The following is a 19,596-nucleotide window of genomic DNA, read 5'->3' as shown; positions in this document are numbered from 1 at the left end:
TCCCTATCATCGCGCCAAGCATGGTGTTGTTATGTTGTGTATTGCGCGGTAAATGCTGCTAGTTTACTGCCTACAGTTTTGTCGATAGCTAGTGTAACGTTTAAGTTACCGGTAAATGTTTCACTGACGACTTTCTTCTATGCATCGATGTTGCTTAGCTTAGCATGTAAGCTTTAAGCTGTTTGTGTCGTCTTGTTTTGAAAGCTGGTAAAGTTTTGCATTAGCTTCAACCCCAATTGTCTACAAGCTTGTATATCTTACCGAGAAACCATGCCTCCTCTCACTTTGAGAGGAATAACGGTGGATTTCCCTTTTACTCCATATCCGTGCCAGAAGGATTATATGAGTAAAGTGATTGAATGTTTGCAAAATGTAAGTTAAACTTCGGACTACTCTCCATACAATGTAGCATTGCATCTGCAGCTGTCTCCAGATTTCGATTGTTCACCAGTGTATTTTTGTACGGCAAAACCAAAATGTTATCTTCGCCTGAAGTACGTGCAGACTAGTTGTGTTTTCATGTCTGTTCTTTTCTTTTTTAGAAAGTTAATGGAGTGCTTGAAAGCCCAACGGGAACGGGTAAAACCCTTTGCCTGTTATGTGCCACGCTTGCCTGGAGGGAGCACTTTAAAGACACCATCTCTGCCCGCAAAATAGCAGAGAAAATGGGAGGTGTTGAACTTTTCCCGGACAGGCCCTTGTCATCGTGGGGAACGTCAGCTACAGATGGGGACACCCCAGGTAATACGCAAGGGCTGTTGTATCTACCGTGGTGAAATATCCACGCGCCGAAGAGAATTACTGCGGAACACTACAGCAGATTCCATTTGTAACTCGCGCAGCTTTACTGACCTGAGTTGCTCATGTTTCTTGTTCTGAGGTGCCAGTGAGTCCTCAGTGGAAGTATATTGTATATGTGTGTCGTTGTTACTAATTAAATCTATTGTTTTATTTTATTTACCTTTTTCCCTTGTGATATAGCTTATTACACAGACATGCCAAAGATAATCTATGCATCCAGGACCCATTCTCAGCTGGCACAAGTCATTAATGAGTTGAAGAATACATCCTACAGGTTTGTATTTATTACCCAAATAAGAAAGTTACAAAGATGCTTTGTGCAGAATGACGGCTCCATGGCGGATGCATTTGTTTTTTGTCGTCATTGCAGGCCTAAAGTTTGTGTTCTGGGATCTAGAGAGCAGTTTTGCATCAATCCAGACGTGATGAGACAGGAAAGCAACCACATCAAGGTGGGAGACTAAATTATGTTTATTTTGATCATATATGTCTACAATCATGTCATAAAAGGGGACTGCAGTGTTTTTTTGTATTTCAAAATGAAAATAGAATCCATGTATTCCCTTTGTGTATTGCAAAAATATTATACTGGATGCTAATAGTATTCAGTATAATTGCGTTATCTAAAATTGTTTTTACAATAAACAGATTTGTTGTGTTTTTATTGTAACAATGAAATAGTTATTGTTTTTCTCACCTTTTGTTGCTTGTGTAATGTTTTTGAGTATGTTTGTGTACTCAGGTGTTTTTTGTAATGTTTTGATTTCAGGTCCATATGTGTAGAGCTAAAGTGTCATCCCGTTCATGTGTTTTCTACAACAATGTTGAAGGTATGTTTCACAGCTCTGTACACATGCATTGAGAATATTACATGGAATAGCCAATTTAAAAATTAAGGTTCTGCCGGATTTAATTTGATGCCTGACATGATTAGAGATAATTCACCGTTACATTGAAATGAATTGAACTTTTTCAAATTAACACAGTTTTGATTGTTCAGTCCTTAGTACTTCTTATGTTTCCGTTGTAGAGAAAAGCACAGATAAAGAAATCACGAATTCTATACTGGATGTCGAAGATCTTGTTAAAACTGGCAAGAAGCAAAGGTAAGCCCTTTTTTGTGTTTTGTTTGTCTTGGCTATGATCACTTTCTCGGCATTGTAAGGAACCGAATGTGACGCAATATCCCTGGCTAAAAATATAAACTTAACAAAGTTTGTTGCCATCATCTGTCATAGTTTTATTACTTTTCTGCTAAGCACCCAGTGAGAGCTCAGTAACCACATTGTCATGAGTGGTTACTCAATGCACTGTCTGGCAAGCAGTGCTGCACTTGCCAATAGCAGTCAGGTTCAGGCATTGCTTTATTCCATTTACACTGAGGCTTGTCACTGAAGAATTGTCATTGTGATTCCCTCAGTGTATCCAGCTTGACTCGTCTGCTTTTTTTAGGGTTTGCCCATACTATCTGTCCCGGACGCTTAAACAGAATGCAGACATCATCTTCATGCCATACAACTACCTCCTGGATCCAAAGGTGATTATGGTTGTGTGTCATATGCTTATTTTTTAGGAAAAGTTGGAGAATTAGTTGGAAAAAAACGGTTTGGTTGTTTGTTTCTTTCTTTCTTTCTTTTGGCAGAGTCGTAGAGCTCACAACATTGAACTGAAGGGAGCTGTGATTATTTTTGATGAGGCACATAATGTGGTAAGGACATGTCTTTTTTTCCTTTTTTTTTCTTTTTTTTTGGTCAGGTGAACTAAATGTTTTACTGTGAGATCAGTGTGTCTGAGGGGATGTTTGGATAACTTGCACCGTTGGCCACAAGCCAGTAGATTAGCTAGATTAGAGAACCTGCCCAATGCTGGTGATCAGTGCAGTGTAAGTACTAAGGCAGAAAGAGCTGCAATGCACACTCTCCTCCCAGGATTTATGTGTTTGCAGGTAGGGCATGATACTCCCACATCAATCAAGTTTACTGCAGCCACATATCTCACAGTTTCTTCCCATTTCCAGGTATAAACTCCATACAGTTAGGTAGTAATTTATGTACACAAGTCCTTTTTTTATGAGTTCCTCATTATTGCTGGAGGTAAGAGCACATCTGGACACAAACATCCTTCAGCTAAAAGAGAAGGTTTCATCTGATGTTTTTTGCAGGAGAAGATGTGTGAGGAGTCCACATCTTTCGACCTCACCCCATATGACTTGATCTCCGCCATTGAAACAGTGGACAGAGTTTTATCTGAACAGGCTAAGGAGATTAGCCATGGACATACTGCTGAAGATTTCAATGTGGATTCCCTAAACTCAGGTTTGAATAAGTTACCACAGTTCAGTAGATAACTACATTATTTGTTCATTTAGTCTAATGCTAGATGTGGACTTAATATAAGGGTTAGAGTTTTGGACTGAGTGACACTGTGAGTGTTAGAGTTTTTGATTAAGCAGCTGTACAAGGATTAAGGTTTTGGGCGAGATGCTGGTGGTTGTGTTTGTTCTTACATAATTCAGAATTTTCAGATATCAGCACTAGAACTTGTTTAGTTACATTTATGCAGGCGCTTTATTCAGTTTTATTGCATTTCGCCCACCTGTCTGTCAAGCTTGAAACAAAATTAAAGTGGAAACTTGCCTTTTTTTGCAGGGTTGAAACTAGACATCACCACAATTGCTAAGATTAAACGTAAGTTTTTCCCTACGAAATTTTTTAAAGGTTTTCAAGAGTTTGAATAATTTGTAAAGTAATATGTGTGTTTATCTTGGAGTCTTTCTGAAAGCTGTCCCTGGACGTAAAACCCAGCTTTTTAAAGATGTATTTGTCAGTAACGTGTTATAATTAGCTGACTGATTCACAGTAATGTCAGTAACAGATGATATAATTAGCTGATTGGTTCACAGAAGTGTCAGTAAAAAATAGTATTAGCTGGTTGGTTCATAGTCTTTATAAATATTTTTACAGAAGTTCTCATGGATCTGGAGAATGCCATTAATTCATTTGAGATGCCTGTAAGCAACCAAGGGATCACTAAACCTGGAAGGTGTGTCCTGTCATTTCGATTGCTGGCTTTAACTTCTGCTTCATCAAAATTTGTTATGTCATGATGTGTGGAAGTGAGTTTTCAGATGATGTCTCTTTTGTTCTCTTTTTACTCCTAATTGTAGTAGTGGTTGAACCTCCAAGATTAAATTACTCAGCAGTCTTCATGAAGTGTTTATGATGGCTTTTTTTTCTTTCCTAGTTTCATCTTCGAGCTGTTCCAAAAAGCCCATGTCAGCTTTGACACCAAGACTGGTATTGTGGAGGCCATGGAGCAGATCATAGGATATTTAGCCGGGAGTAAGTGTTTCTTCCCGCTCTGCAGCAATCCAGAGAAGACTGAATCGGCACATGTTTGTGTTATGATTTGTTGTGTTGTAGAAAAATAAGAGAGAGTAGAATGTGCTTATACATCAGAACAATGTTTATTCTTGTTGATTCTTGTGAGAGTCATGTCTCATGTTTGACTCTGCTCTGTACCACTTAGGGCCGGGTGTGTTTCTGAACACCAGTGGACTCCAGAAAGTTGCAGATATAATTCAGGTGAGTTACTCTAATGACACTCAATGTTGATAAGTGCATCAGCAAAAAGATGCACAGAAAAAATAATCGCAAACTATGTACAGGGACAGAGACATTCTTTTTCACACTGTTGTAGTGTAACATTTGCGCTACTCACAGTATGGGGGGTAAAATGGTTGAATTATTGTTTCTCTACTGAAAGTACTGTGACCAAGGTCTTTGGTAGTTATTTTCATGTTTGATAAATTGTTCTCTTTCTTAGCTGGTATTTGCCGTTGATCCACAAGAGGGCAGTACAAGGGCATATCTGGAGAACAGTACACAACAGTTTAAGGTTAGTGCTGACTATTACCAAACAGGCAACTCAACAGAAATTACATTCGTACCAGTATTTGTGTAATTCGAGAATACACTTGCAGTTGCAATAATTTCTTAGAACTGAGAAGCAATCTTGGAATGTATATCATTTTTTCACAGGTTCACATTCATCCGGATATAAGCAACAGCAGAAAAAAGCAGAGCACTGATGTCTGGTCAGCTTCCTCTTCAAAGAAACAAGGTAGAAATGACCAGAACTTGAAAACTAATGAGGCTGCAGGTTTTTTATCTTTTGACTCTGCTGCTCACATCAGAAGAACTCTGTCTAGTCCTCTCTGTTTAGTCCCACAACCTGTCAAAGGGAATCAATTAAGATTATTATTTAGACTAAAAAAAGTGGAAAGAGGAAAGTTACATTTTTTTCTGAGTAATGCTTTTATTTTATTTATTTCATTTTGTTTATTTATTTTATATATATATATATATATATATATATATTTAAACACTTAAACCGTTTAACTGTCATAAGTGGTTGAGGAGAAAAACAGTTAGATAAACAACAGCAACCAAAAAAAAAAAACAGTTAAAGAAGATACAATACACTCCACACACTCAGCCCCATGTTCTTTCAGGAGTGCTATATGCAGTCTCTTTAAACAGAAACCCTACAGCACCATCACTGAAAGCCCCGGCTCTGAGTAGCCCAAACGTGGTTCCCATACTTTTCAAAGGTTTTCTTTTTTTTTAGTAGGTTTGTAATATATTCCAGTGGTACTCATTCCAGTAGAACTCCCTGCCTTATGTGATATGGGGTCTTGTCACCAGTTCACTATGAGAGAATGTTTCTTTTGGCATCACAACTAAAATATCATAAAATATCAAAAGCCTTCTACTGCTTGCAGATGTTATATGTCTGCTGGGTAGACCTGATAACAGTTACATTGGATCCAGTTCTAAATCTATACGAAGGACTTTCCCCCCCCCATCTCTTAATCAAGATCGGACTAGCGTTTTCGCTTCTTGCAACAGGACCATAAGCAGTTTGTGAGGGTGTCAATTTCAGTTGCACCCTCCCAGTTGTGACCCTATGGGTTAAAAACCATGCAGACAGTTCTGAGATGTGTGGAATCTGGGGCTTCAGTGGTGGTTCAGTGGTTAGCACTGTTCAGCCTCATAGCAAGAAGGCCCTGGTTTCGAAACCTCTCTGGAGTTTGCCCGTGCCCAGTTTGCATGTTCTCCCCCGTGTCTGCGAGAGTTTGCTCCAGGTGCTCCGGTTTCGTCCCACCACAAAGACATGTATGCAAGGATTAGTACTCCTGTCAGTGACTTTGACCAAGGCACTTGCAAAAAGGCCTGGATTTGGTCTCTGGGCGTCGGCACCCGCCCACTGCTCCTAGCTCGTAGTGTGTGTGCGCGTGCTCACTGTTCTAGTGTGTGTGTGCTCACTGGTGTTGGGATGGGTTAGGATGAGCATTTCACTGCTCAGTGTGTGTGTGTGACAAATAAAGTACTTATTCTTCTTCATAATCTTTTGAGTTTGCGTAGTCAGATTGCAATTTTACATTCTTTTAGCATGTCTCCAGAAATTTTTCCCATGTCTCATAATTAGCTGTTCTTTCCGTTGTGTTCTTTTATGTGTTAATGGACAGGAAGCATTGTGAATCATCATCAAATAAGATAGCAGACAAATCACAGACGCATAGTCTGAATATCATTTTTTTCTGCAGGAGTGTCATAACTGCAGTTTTTGAATCTAGATGACCCCTGTTTTGGGAGATTGTCAGCGATTTCTTCAGAAGATAGTGAAATTTTTTAAGTCTGCTTATATCACTGTTACACCAGAGGCTAAAGCCAGAGTCAGTTTTCCCTGGCAAAATGTCAGAGTTATTCAGAATTTGGCTAAAGGCTGAAGTTAACTCGGATCTTCCCTTTAAGCGCCTGATTGGCTGTCATGTTTCGTGATTGTATACGGTTATGGTCGGAAGTTAACATACACTCATCACTGACATGAATGCCATGGCAATATGGGGCTATGGGGATCTCTTTGAACTCTTCTTTTTCTGGGGCAGAATGAACATATAACATATATCTTTAGTGTAAAAAAAAAAAGTCAGTGTCAAAAATGTAAATGCACTCACATAGATGATTAATTCTGTGGTACTGGAAGTTCCAAAATGTCTTTTAACTTGCCAGGGCCTCTGAACTTCCTGTTCGTGATCATGATTGACTAAAGCTGGTAGCTTCTCTGTGCCTACATAAAAAGGGTTTGTTTGACAGCACTCATTGGGTTGGCCAACACACAGCACAATGAGAAAGTCCAAGGAGCTCAGTGCAGATATGGGAAAGAGAAATGTAGATTTACACAAGTCAGGAATGTCTCTTGCCGCAATTTCTAAACAACTGCAGATGCCAAGATTATCAGTTCAAACAAGTGTTCTTCAGTTCAAGTTATTGGGAGGTGTAGCTTCGTTGCCAAGGTCTGGAAGAAGACCCAAACTGTCACCCTCAGCTGAAAGGAAATTGGTTCTGATGGTCAGGAACAATCCAGGAACCACCAAGGCACAGACCTGCTATGAGCAGGATGCTGCTGGAATACCAGTGTCACTATCTACAGTCAAGCGAGTTTTTCATTGCCATGGACAGAGAGGCTGCCGTCTAAGAAAGAAGCCCCTGCTTCAAAATTGACACCTTCAAGCTCAACTAAAGTTTGCAGCTGACCACATGGACAAAGAAAAAGCCTTCTGGAGGAAAGGTTTATGGTCAGATGAGACAAAGATTGAGTTGTTTGGCCGCAATGACCAGAGGTATTTTTGGAGGAGTAAAGGTGAGGCATTCAACCCCAAGAATACTGTACCAGCTGTTAAGCATGGTGGTGATAGCATCGTGCTCTGGGGCTGTTTTGCTGCCAGTGGAACTGGTACATTGCATAAAAAAGTGGATGGAATAATGAAGAAGGAGGACTACCTCAGAATTCTTCAGGATAACCTCAAACCATCAGCTAAATGGTTGAAACTTGGACACAATTGGGCGTTACAATGGGACAATGACCCCAAAGACACATCAAAGCTGGTTGTGAAATGGATAAAGCAGGCTAACATTAAGCTTTTGGAATGACCTTCCCAAAGTCCAGACCTCAGCCCTGTCAAAAATATGTGGCCTGTGCCTAAAAGCCAGACCTGTGCCAGGAAAGCAGCAAATTATGCCGGAAGCTTCTTGATGGCTATCAAAAGCGTCTGGTCAAGGTGCAACTCGCCAAGGGACATGTAACCAAATTTTAGGTGTTCTGTATGTATATTTTTGACCCAGCGGAAGACCTAAATAAATTAAAACTTGTGCACCAAATCTATATTTTGCTTTGGTTTTTTATTAGAGATGTATGTTATACAATTATCCTGCCCCAGAAAAAGAACAGTTCAAAGAAACCATTTAAAGGCCTTGATATTTATGTCCATGATGAGTGTATGTTAACCTCTGACCACAACTGTATTTCGTAAACTCTAAAAGAAGAACAGGTCTTGCAGTGTATACTTTGGTAGTTCTTGGAAAGTTTGATGTCTTAACATGGATGGAAGATCTTCAGCACCCAGAAAGAAATATACCTTAAATGGTCACAAAAAAGTATGGGCCTTATTCACCAATATCTTCTCAAGTTTTTTCTTAAATTTGTTCTTGAGAAAGGTCATAAGAATAAGTCTACGTTAGATTCATGACGTGTTCTTAAACTGCAGAATTGTTCACATCTTTGTTCTTATAGCGATGAATCCCACTGTGAAAGCCATGCAGTTGTTCCTAATTCGCATAGCTAAAGGCCCCACCAATCCCCATAAAAGGGCATGAAACTGCAGAGCCATGTGCACACACAGAAATCTATGGGAGGCCGTTTTGGCCACGTAAGTTTGCTTAATTATGACTTTATCACAGTTCTAATTTTTTTTTTCGCAAATCCGACTGTTTGTCCCCTCGTAATTCTGACTTTATTTCTTGTAATTCTGAGTAATTTTCTAACCAACAAGTAGCTTGAGCCATCACTTCTGCTCCGGCTTTAACGGTTCAATGCAACGCGCGTGCAGTAGCAGACAGGAGCGAAGGCTACAATGGCTGCGTCTGCTCTGTCCAGGTGCTTGGATGTTTATCCATATATGAAAATAAAACTGATTGATTCTCACACATTCGCTTTATAACCTGCCTGGTTTCAAATGGGATAACCCATAAGTAGTGTATGTAAAACTATGTAGTTTTACATACACTACCTATGGGTTATCCCATCAGTACTGCTCAGTTGTCACAGTCTCCATCCAGTGTTATATTCTCATATTGCTCTTTTTGTTCATTGTCCATGAGTATGAATAAACCTGCACAACATTCTGGAGTGTTAGTGTAGTGTTTATTTATTTTGAAAGACCTTAATGCTTTGTAAAGTAATGGAAATAATTATTAAAAAATATTATTGCAATTTAAATCCTGTAGTATTATACAGCTGTAGAATTGAAGAAAACACAGTAGACAATGATTTTGTACAAACATGTCAGAACTCAGATGTGTCTAAGTGTGCACTTAAGAGTGCGCAGATCCCGCTCTTACCCAAGAACAAATTCCAAATAAGAAAGCATTAGTGAATGTCAAAAAAAAAAAAAAAAACTGCGTAAGTGGGTTTTAAGAACAAATTTCCTCTTAAGAATGGTTGGTGAATGAGGCACTATGTTCTTATATTGGTCAAGTCTAAACCACCCATGTATCCTGGTGACTGCAATACTGCCATTTTAAGTTTTTGTATGTTTTTAACCCATGTGAATATACTTAGCGAACCATTTAGATCTTTCAAAACCTTATTTCAAAACAAAACTTTGAATAGGATAAAGCAAACTAGATAATATATTCATTGTTAATAGAGGTACAGAATCTACCTGTGTAGATTCTGCCTCATTTCCTTAAACAGGGCTGTAAAACTTGCTTTAAACATCTGATGGAATGGAATTTTGTTGTGAATGTTATATCATGTTATATATTATTTATAATATTAGATATTTATGATAATATAAATAATAGTATTGTTTATATTATGTTATTTTTTTATATCAACCTTTACACATATTCATGAACCTTCTGGCTGTTCCTTATGATCAGTAAACATTCACATAATCACTATGGGGCGTCGATTACCATGGTCGGAAGGTGTTTTATTTCTGTGTAGGTGTGTAACTATGTATTTTTCTCCTGTAGGGAACATACTCAGTTACTGGTGCTTTTCTCCGGGCTTCAGCATGCAAGAGTTATGTAAGCAGGAAGTACGCTGCCTCATTCTGACCAGTGGAACACTTTCTCCCCTCTCCTCCTTCACGTCCGAGATGCAGATGTAGGCTTTGGCTCTCAGTCTCTCTCTCTGCTCTGTATACCTGTTTGGCTTTCGTTTTTTATTCTATATTCAAAATATATCTCTTATCATAGAATAAAGCTGTTAAACTAGCAAACCCCATATTATAATTCTAATCCATGTAATCCAGTACTTAGTTCACCTTCAAATTAGTATTTCGAGGAATGTCACCCTGCTGACAGCCTGAGTAATTTATCATTAACAAGTTAGTCAGTGAGGTCTAAAACTCTCATTAGCAGTTTTTTTGTGTGTGTGTGTTTTTCATCTGAATGACTGTTTTTGACTGTGAATGAATATCCAGGAAATGACTGCTGAAAAGTTGTAGGAGGTACATGAGAAAATTCCGCATCTCACTTCAGCTTTTTTTTTTTTTTTTCACCACTTCCTCCTCGTCTCTATGTCACAGACCTTTCCCCGTGTGTCTAGAAAACCCTCACGTGATCGAACGTGACCAGATCTTCGTCAGCATTATCGATAAGGGACCTGACAGCATTCAGCTGAGCTCAGCGTACGACAGGAGGTAGGCCCCCGTCAGAGGTTGTGGTTCTGTAAGCGGAGCCTTAGACGCTTTTGTCTTACGGCATTTCCCACCTATATGGTTAAAACGTTAGGCCACACTATATGATGACACTTCTCATACATAGCTGCAGATGAGTAATTTTTTATTTGAACAGTGAGTGATGCTGCCTCTATAAATTTACGGTTAAAAAGAAAAATTCAAAAGTGCTGAAGCCAAGTATTTCTGAAGAATAGAGATGACTTGCGTGAAAAGAATGTGGAAGATGGCTTGGGTAGCACTATTTCAGTACATGTTCTTGCTACCCTGCACATTCTGTACGACAGCACGTACGTGTTTGAAAACAAAATGTTATATACAGCACATAAGTGTTTGAAAACGCTTTCCCTTTCTTTGGAAATATGTATATGTATTTGTGTGTGTGTACATTAAGGAAGAGATGCACACAAATACACCCTTTTTTTTTTTTTGGAGATTTTTGTGTCTCAATTTTCTGCATGCTTATTGATCAAGTTCGGTCAAAAGTAATATGCATTTTTAACAAAGTTGAAAAGCTAAACTTCAAAGAAAAAATGTCAAACTGGGTCACTGACACAGTGAAATTTTGAACAAGTACTGTTGAGGACAGCAGGGTCGTGATAGTTGATCTTTGGTTTGTTTGTTTTTTGTTTGTTTTTTTTTTGTTTTGAAGATTTGTTCCAGAGAACATGGCGTCCTTGGGAAACACTGTTGGTAATAGACTCCTCTTCAGCACAATCATGTGAACTCTATGCAAATATTTTATTTTCCCCAGAAATTGTTTTCAGCCTTTTGCTTTATTCTTCCCTTGAGGATTCATTCCTGATTATCTTATGACACTTCAACTTTTGCTTCATCTCCATATTACTGAGATGAATTAATCACTCAAATGGTTTTCATTAGTTTGAGGTATGATGATTCAGACTCTTATCTGAAGACAGATCTAACCATCCCCACACCTCTGTGTTTGTCTCCAGTAAACCTTGGTCGTGTTGTTCCCCATGGCTTGCTTGTTTTCTTCCCTTCCTACCCAGTGATGGATAAAACTCTTGAGTTTTGGAGGGTGAGTCACTGGCATGATTTTACCTCTGGATTACATAGAGTGGTCTGATTCCAACTATGTCTGGAATAATCCCTGTGCTTTTCCCTTTCACCATATTTTGGTATCATTTTCACTTTTGTTTACCGTTACTAATGCAGATCGGTAAAAGAAGGAAAAAGAAAAAGATGTTCACTGCTGCGAACCTGACATCATTTAAAAAAAAAGTTTGTTCTGCTAACTATAAATCATGCGTTCAGTAAAACAAAACCGCGATTCACAGTCATACGTGACGATGCATATTTCAGTTATGCATCGCTTCCATTTAATGTCATTCTGTTCTTATTACATACTCTTTTTCTAATTCAGACGGCAATGACATGCTCAAACCACATTTTTTATAATTACATTTGTAAAGTGCTTTTCCAATCTACTCTATAGCTGATGTTTGTTCCCCTTTATTAAATATATTACTTATATTACTAAGCATCCATATTTAAGTTTCTTCAGCGGCATGAAAGCATCTTTTAGGCTCTTTGGAATGACAAGGGACAGAAAGCTGACGAGTGACTCTGCCACTCTGTGTTTCTCAGCTTTTTTTTCTGTTTGTGTCCACAGGCCAATGGACATGCCGATCGTATTGAGAATATGAAGCCAATGTTTGTCGAACCCAAGGGAAAAGGCACGTTCACAGAGGTTCGTTTACCTCCCGCGGGACTCAATATCCTTTACCTGGTTTTCCCTCAGAACAGTAGTTTTTCTTTTCAACAATTTGTTAGAGCTTCCCATCTGTTTGTCTGCAGATAATAGATGCTTATTACGACAAGGTCAAAGACCCCCAATCCCGTGGAGGAAGTTTCTTTGCCGTCTGCAGGGGAAAGGTAAGAGGAGATGCCTTTGAGTAAACATAGCTGAAAGTTTTTACGACGCACGTTTAGGAAATACAGCAGATTGAAAACAGGACGTTTCTCAGCCAAAAGATGACAAATTACGGTTTTAAATTAGGATCGATGTATTATAATTAAGTTAAGTTTTGCTGGTACCATGCTATGGTTTTTGCAGCTCTCAGTCAAGCATGAAACTCCTTTTTTAAATAATTCAAATACTACCTTTTAATTTATTGTCAGACAACTATCTTTGCTAACCATAAATTGATTTTAAGTCCAGGAACACAGTCGTAACTTTGTCGTAACAAGTCAAAAACGGAGCGTGAAGGAGGTTGAAAACATGCAGTGGGCTTCCGCTGTGCCATACTTCAGTGAAGCTTTTGACCAAAATTGTCCTGGATTGGTTGTTACCGTGTCAGTGGTGTTTTTGCATCGGAGTGTTCAATAAATGTTGTTTTTTTTTTTCCTCTGGAATTTGTTTTAATATATTATAATGGAATGGCTGTTACTAAATAAAGATCGTTTGCATGTAGGAAATGTACCTAGATTGAGATGAATCTATCAGTGGGATCTGACTTGACTCTGCTCGGCCAGAGAGGCAGAGTAACAGATCTGAACGTTGTGCCTGTACCTGTTTGTCGTGCCAGGCGAGTGAAGGGTTGGATTTTGCAGACACGTACGGTCGAGGGGTGATAATCACGGGCCTCCCGTTCCCTCCCAGGATGGACCCCAGAGTGCTCCTGAAGATGCAGTACTTGGACGAGATGTGTCGAAAGAAAACGGCCAACGTGAAGGTGACGGATTTAAACCTGAGCCAAAGCTTAACACTTCAGCTTAATTAACCATTGCCTTAACAATACTCTATCTGTGTGTGTGTGTGTGTGTGTAGTATTTGTCAGGACAAGAGTGGTACAGACAGCAAGCGTCCCGCGCTGTCAATCAGGCCATTGGGAGAGTGATCCGTCACCGCCAGGACTATGGTGCCATCTTCCTGTGTGACCACAGGTAAGGCATCAATATTCAGATCAAACAGTCCACTCAAATTTACCAGAACACCCCAGGCAGTTTCTTCGTTGATCGAACAGCTGATGGATTTGTAACAGTTTTGGAGTTGAAGTTAGCTCTCTACAGCGGTTTTCTCTGCTTCTCCTTCGCCGATGCTTATTTTCATATACGTGTATGTATAAAATTTGGACATAATCCTCTTTTCAGGTTTAAGAATAATGATGTCAAGGCTCAGCTGCCCTCCTGGGTTAAGCCTTACATTCGTATCCACGACAACTTCGGCACCGTGGTCCGTGAAGCAGCTCAGTTTTTCCGGGTTGCTCAGAAACTGGTGAGAAGATACGGTTTTGTCATCTTAGATAAAATGCGTCCTAAATAATCTGACAGGACAACAAACTTTGTGCTGTAATTTGTGCTATTTTTTTTTTTATTATAATGTTTCATTTATTGCTGTGTCAAGTGAAGTTTAACGGATGTGTTTCAGAGGCCTCTGCCAGAGCGGACAGTGAAAGAGGTGAACTCTGATGTCATTGCCTCAGCAGATACCAGCGGCGAGAGATCTAGAAACACAACACAAAGCAGTTGGCTTAGCCGTCCCACGCAGAAAGCTAAAATGTTAGATTCTCACGTTCCCAGTCTGAAGAGGAGACGCGTAGGTGCGCATCTCTGTTATCCTGCATTCTCACTGGAATATTCCTGTGCGCTGCACAATGACTCTTGATTCCCCCTGTTTGTTTTATCCTACTCAGTGTTACTAGACCTTAAAAATCAAAACCCCTTCTTCAGTGAGTAACACGATCATCAGTGACTGTCACGGTCTTATCAGCTTTTGTTTTGTTTTTTTTCACATAGTCTGAGATCAAACAGGCTCCGAGAGTTTTTGTTTTTGTTTTGTTTTGTTTGTTTTGGCAACAGATGAGCAGAGTGGCGGAGATGGAACAGCAAGACTCTGTATCCAATATGAGACGGACATGTCATCCAGTAAAAAGAAACCGGTGGGACTGCTGGATGCACTGGAACGCAGTGACTGGAAGACAGAGGAAGAAGAGGATACCCCGGTGGGAGAGGAGAGGGTAAGAGAGGGATTACCGAAACTTCATATCTCTGCTCCACCCCCGTTAGCATCTTAGAGTTAGATAAGACGTGGGAAAAAAGCCCGTGACTTTGGGTTTTGTTTATTTGCTTTGTGGGTGTTGGGGGTTTTCTTGGGAGGGGGTTTTGTATTGTTTTGTTTTGTTTTGTTTTTTAGGATTGCAGTTCTAACTCATTGTTGGTGTTTTTCTAAGTGTCTAGCGCTCTGTTGTGAACATTTCATAACTGCCTCAGATTTTTATTTTAAAAGGTTCTTTTTAAAGTAAAAGAACCTGCATGTAGAAGATTTGTTGCTTTGAATAAATCTTTTTCGTGCGTCGTGAATACCTCACAGTCTATTGCAGGTGCCAGTTTGGATCAAGATACCACTGATCTGTGTCATTAGAGCAAAATATACTTGTGGTTTTTAAGATATTGGTAATATTGGTAGTGAATGCATTTCGGTTAAAAGTACATCCGTAAGACTTGTACATAACCTGTTTTCTCTAACGTGCAAGTACATTAGTTATTTCTAAGGCTTAATCTGGTGTCTTTTTTTCGTTACGCTACAATGGTTGTTTGTTCCTGTAGGCTAGTCGTTCGTCTACGCTCTCTCTTCAACACGATAAACGTCTAGATGATGAATCTCGAGGTGGGAAACGGAAAATCAAAGTAGTTCAGGACCGGGTAAGTGGGCCAGGAATTGTTCCACTGCTCAGCGCTTCAAAATGTTCCCAGAATTACGGTAAATCTAACGTAAAGAGCCTGTTATAAACTTTAGCAAATTTTTCCTTCACAAAAATGTGTCACAAACACGTCTGACAGAAATCCTCGGACGACAGCAAGGCGGCCAAAGGGAAGGCATTCCTGGTGGAGCTGAAGAGATGTTTGAGTCAAGAGAGTTTTATGTCAGTCATGCAAGCACTGCAAACCTACAAAGCCACAGACAACCTGGAAGATCTTCTGACCAAGGCTGCCAACATACTGACCACAGATCCAAACACCCACAGTTTACTGAGAGGCGAGTGAGAGTTTTACTGCATTCAGCTTAAAAGCACTAGGATTGTGAAGGCTGAATATTACCTTTACCAACATTACCTTAGATTACATTAACAAACATAGAGTGACACCCAGCCTAACAACGCAAAGTTCATGGAAAAGATGTGGAGAGATGTGTAATAACCATTCAGTCATGAGAAGCAAAACTGCTAAACATCCCTGGAGTCACACACATTGGAGTCATGCAAGGAGAGAATTGCCTGTCATATGTCATATGAGTTTCCATGCTCCAGTTTCATCTGATGTGACATTAAAGCTACGCATGACTGTGATACAGGTTTTATGAATCTTGTTGAGCTGGTCTTATAAGAGTGTTTACAGTCATGCCAAAAGAATCTTCAGCGTTAACTGAAACACCTCATATGACGGTTGGAAACAAGTTACGCTCAGATTGGGATAAGGAATTGGAAACTCCTACTTATAGAGCTGTGTTTGAATTCCAATCTCTGATTAAAATCTAAAGTCTTTCAGGAACTCTGAGAAAACAACTTTTAAATTACGCGATCTTTCTTTAGAATTCAGCTTACATTGTGTTTTTTTTTCTGAGAGTTGTTACTCATTATAAATAAATTACATTAAATAAAATTAAATTAAATGGAAATTAAAGTGCCCTTGTCGTGCTCTTTGTCTTCCAGGACTTTACCAGTTCATTCGACCACATCACAAGAGACAATTTGATGAGAGATGTCAGCTTCTTACTGGCCAAGGCTGTGGCTATAAGCCTGAACATTCACTGACCAGGGAACAGAGAGAGTCACTCATCCAACCAGAAGGTTACATATTCACACACATGGTTAACACACCAGTGTAGTAGAAACACATGACTAATAACACTAAGGCACAATCTGCTCTCTCTAATAACTGGCATAGTTTAAGCAGATTTCATTTTTATGAGATCTATATAGAGGAAAAGCAAAGTGATATTCACAAAACCACTGCTTCACTGTTTTGTTGAGTCAGTTCCGCTGTCTGTGCATTGGAAGTTCCCTTTTTAGTCACCTAATGTCATATTCAGTACCATTATTCAATCTTCTGTGAAATCAGATGAGTCGGGATCCTCTAAATCTCGTCTGATTTTTTTTTTCTTTTTTTTTCTTTTTCTGTTTTTTTTTTTTTTTTTTTTTGCTGAAAATAATACTGGAATGCTTTAGATTTGTAATTGATTTCTGTGTCATCAAGTTTCTCAATTTCCTGAAAGTAACCATCTTGATCTTAAAGATGTCGTGTGCAGTTAATAAGTAACACATTTCATTTAATACTGAGAATCATTATTATCCGTCTTACATCGCCCTGAATTTGACAGGTTTTTGTTGTTGTCGTTGTTGTTGTTCAGGTTTCCGAAAGTTAGGTATTGCACATGGTACTTGTAAAACGCTATATGTTATGTATGTTTTATAGTAAAGACTGTCACTCCCGGTATTGGCACAAGCTGCAGACAACTGGACTCAAGCAAACAGTTGAATCTGGGGGGCTCACATTTGAGCACTTGTAGTATCGTTGAAGGTGAGTTTCCTCGTAGAATATGTTTTCACATGTGGGGAAGTTTCACAGGGCTGTCCCTCCATAACAGTGGGAACCCCATTTACTGGATTCACATACACATTTAGCAGAAATGCGCAATTTACAGGCAATGTTGGGGATAAACATGCTCTCTTGGGAAGATGTCTGGGTAATTGCCAACAGTAGATTAAGACTGGGCTCACTGTCCAGGGTGTCTGACTCTGTACCCTTAGGGATGGTTTACACATGGTCATTGACGTGCGATGTTCAGATCCATGTCATGTGGAAGTAATAATCACTGGGAGGATACACTCTAAAGAAAAAAATCAGCCCTTCAGGGCGCCCTTGATGACTGACAGAAAATGGCTGGTAACCCTGTCAATATTTGTGTAGTTGACTCATGTACAGGCAGTCCCCGAGTTTCGAAAGAGATTCTTTTCTTTATGTCGAATTTGCAGGTAAGTCGGAACGGGTACATACACAGTGTTAACGGCAATGTGATCCGACTTAAAATGGCGGATGGCGTTCTCCTTCCTCAAGCCGATGAACTGCTGAAGCCGCACAATGTTTTACGGCGTCCAGGGAATAACATTATGATTTTCTTTTTCCCCAGATTTGAAAGATCAGAGCCAACACCACCCTGACAGGGACTGTCAGAGTCAAATGAGTTCCATGCTGCTGACAGATTTAAAAAAGGCTATTGGCACTCAGAAAACAAATCAGCTTTTCTTAGCCCTACAAACCTATAAAAAAACGGACAATTACGATCAAATGGTAACAACTGTTGTAAGTCTGTTAAGTGAGAGAGATGAAGACCTGGGACTGCTCAAAAGTAAATTGCTCTGACTTTCATTCCTCTGAAATTTTCACATTTCTTTGTATTGGCTTGGTTTTTAGTCTGTGTGTTATTTTTGTAGCTGGCCTAATTGCTTTGTATTATTTTTTTTAAGGGCTAATGCCATTCATTCCATCACATCACAGTCAGAGGTTCAAGGAAACATTGATGGCTCTGATGGGGAATACCTCCATACCCAGCAATAATGCAGATAAACCTCCCAATGGTCCAAACAAAGGTATGATTCAGTTTTCAAATAAACTCCATCCTAAATATATAAACGAGTCATCAGATAACATACTCAATCTGCTCGTGGAGTGGTCACAAAACATATGTAATGGTAATTACTAATTATAACTAATCACTCGCGCTGATTCCTTAGGAATGTAAGATTGCATTCAGATGCCATAAAATAATTCAGAGAGGTTTGTGTACTACACAAATAAAAGCACAGATGTTTCCATTCCTGCATGTGAAATGGAGCGAATAGACCTCTGACTAGGGTACAGCCTTGAAGTTCACTCAGTATAGCACAGTGCAGATGTATTATGAACTTGTGTAGCCGCTTGTCATGGTCGCTGTTGGCATTTCTCGATCGTGAAGAGCCATCGTTACTTCCACAGCCCAAAAGCAGATTACAGGATCATAAATGGTTAAACTTGTTGAGATGAACAAATTACACGATTGATTATCAGTACCTATGTCCCTTATGTCTGATTTTCTTTATAGCTTTACAGCCATCAGCTGCAAAGTCCCAAACTAAAATATCAAATTTCTTCTCCTGACCAAAGAAGAAAGGAGGTGTGGACTAATGTGAAGAACCCTCAACCTTGGCTTTGTTTTTTTTTTTTGTTTTTGTTTTGACCAGTTTCACCTGACATGTAACTTTATTTGGATCAGTATTGTGTTTTCATATGAAGTGGTAATAATTGTCATAGTTTTTATCTAGAATTTTCTACAGACTTGTTTCTGGTTCTACAAATATAAAGATCATTGTGATTAAATTATTATTTTTGCACTTTACCGATTAAAATGTATTCATATTTTAATTATATGCTTTCTCTGTCACTCTGTATGTAATTTGTTCTTTATTGAAGTGGTGCATTCTTACTCTCACATTCTGCTCATTGACTAAAATTTACTATGAGTTTCTGTGCAACCGGTTGTCACATTGGCTTGCCTGTGGTTGTAATCGCACCACCACAAAAAGACTATTTTTGAATATTTTGAATATTAGTGCAGTATCTGGAGAATACTGACCAAAAGTAGACCCTGATATTTGGTTGTCAACCCCCTTGGACTAGTTGGGAACTCTCTTTTCGGAAACGTCGATGAGTGGGCTACGAATACACTTCATATCCATTCAGTTTCTATACTTGGGTAATTAGACATGAGGAATGAGCATTTGCTGCCATCAGAATCAGTTAAATCTACCTGACAGGATTCAGGACCATCCAGTTTGATGAAGCTTTCTCTCGTATTAAACAATCCTGACTGTTGTAATGACAGCACATTACAGTCCCATATATCAACAGCTGTTGAACCAACTGTATCAGCACCATTCTTAACTAATTCAGAGATGATTGTAGATTCATAGTTAGATACGTAAAGG

At 39.2% G+C, this 19,596-nt stretch overlaps 1 protein-coding gene across 1 annotated transcript; it reads left to right on the top strand.

Moving 5' to 3' along the window:
• Positions 1-270: 270 nt before the first annotated feature.
• On the top strand, positions 271-18,374 carry rtel1 (regulator of telomere elongation helicase 1). Its single transcript, XM_030791093.1, has 33 exons — positions 271-372; positions 543-741; positions 982-1,075; positions 1,172-1,253; positions 1,571-1,631; positions 1,832-1,907; positions 2,254-2,338; positions 2,444-2,509; positions 2,963-3,116; positions 3,450-3,488; positions 3,765-3,843; positions 4,045-4,142; positions 4,330-4,385; positions 4,627-4,698; positions 4,842-4,923; positions 9,903-10,035; positions 10,460-10,573; positions 11,262-11,302; positions 11,566-11,651; positions 12,246-12,323; positions 12,431-12,508; positions 13,162-13,308; positions 13,404-13,519; positions 13,727-13,850; positions 14,004-14,175; positions 14,435-14,592; positions 15,182-15,277; positions 15,416-15,611; positions 16,285-16,422; positions 17,048-17,152; positions 17,763-17,981; positions 18,100-18,222; positions 18,367-18,374. Exons 1-33 carry the CDS (start codon positions 271-273, stop codon positions 18,372-18,374), a joined length of 3,477 nt encoding a protein of 1,158 aa, XP_030646953.1.
• The last annotated feature ends 1,222 nt before the right edge of the window (positions 18,375-19,596 follow it).

This window comes from Chanos chanos, chromosome 14 (assembly GCF_902362185.1).
Source record: "Chanos chanos chromosome 14, fChaCha1.1, whole genome shotgun sequence".
Taxonomy (NCBI): domain Eukaryota; kingdom Metazoa; phylum Chordata; class Actinopteri; order Gonorynchiformes; family Chanidae; genus Chanos; species Chanos chanos.
This window is presented reverse-complemented; position numbering and strand designations above follow the sequence as displayed.

Bases quoted from the DNA above. Each gene is read 5' to 3' on its own strand.
- rtel1 (XM_030791093.1), top strand. From the start codon at position 271: ATGCCTCCTCTCACTTTGAGAGGAATAACGGTGGATTTCCCTTTTACT. The intron at 4,143-4,329 runs GTAAGTGTTTCT...TGTACCACTTAG, and splicing joins CATAGGATATTTAGCCGGGA to GGCCGGGTGTGTTTCTGAAC. The intron at 15,612-16,284 runs GCGAGTGAGAGT...TTTGTCTTCCAG, and splicing joins CACCCACAGTTTACTGAGAG to GACTTTACCAGTTCATTCGA.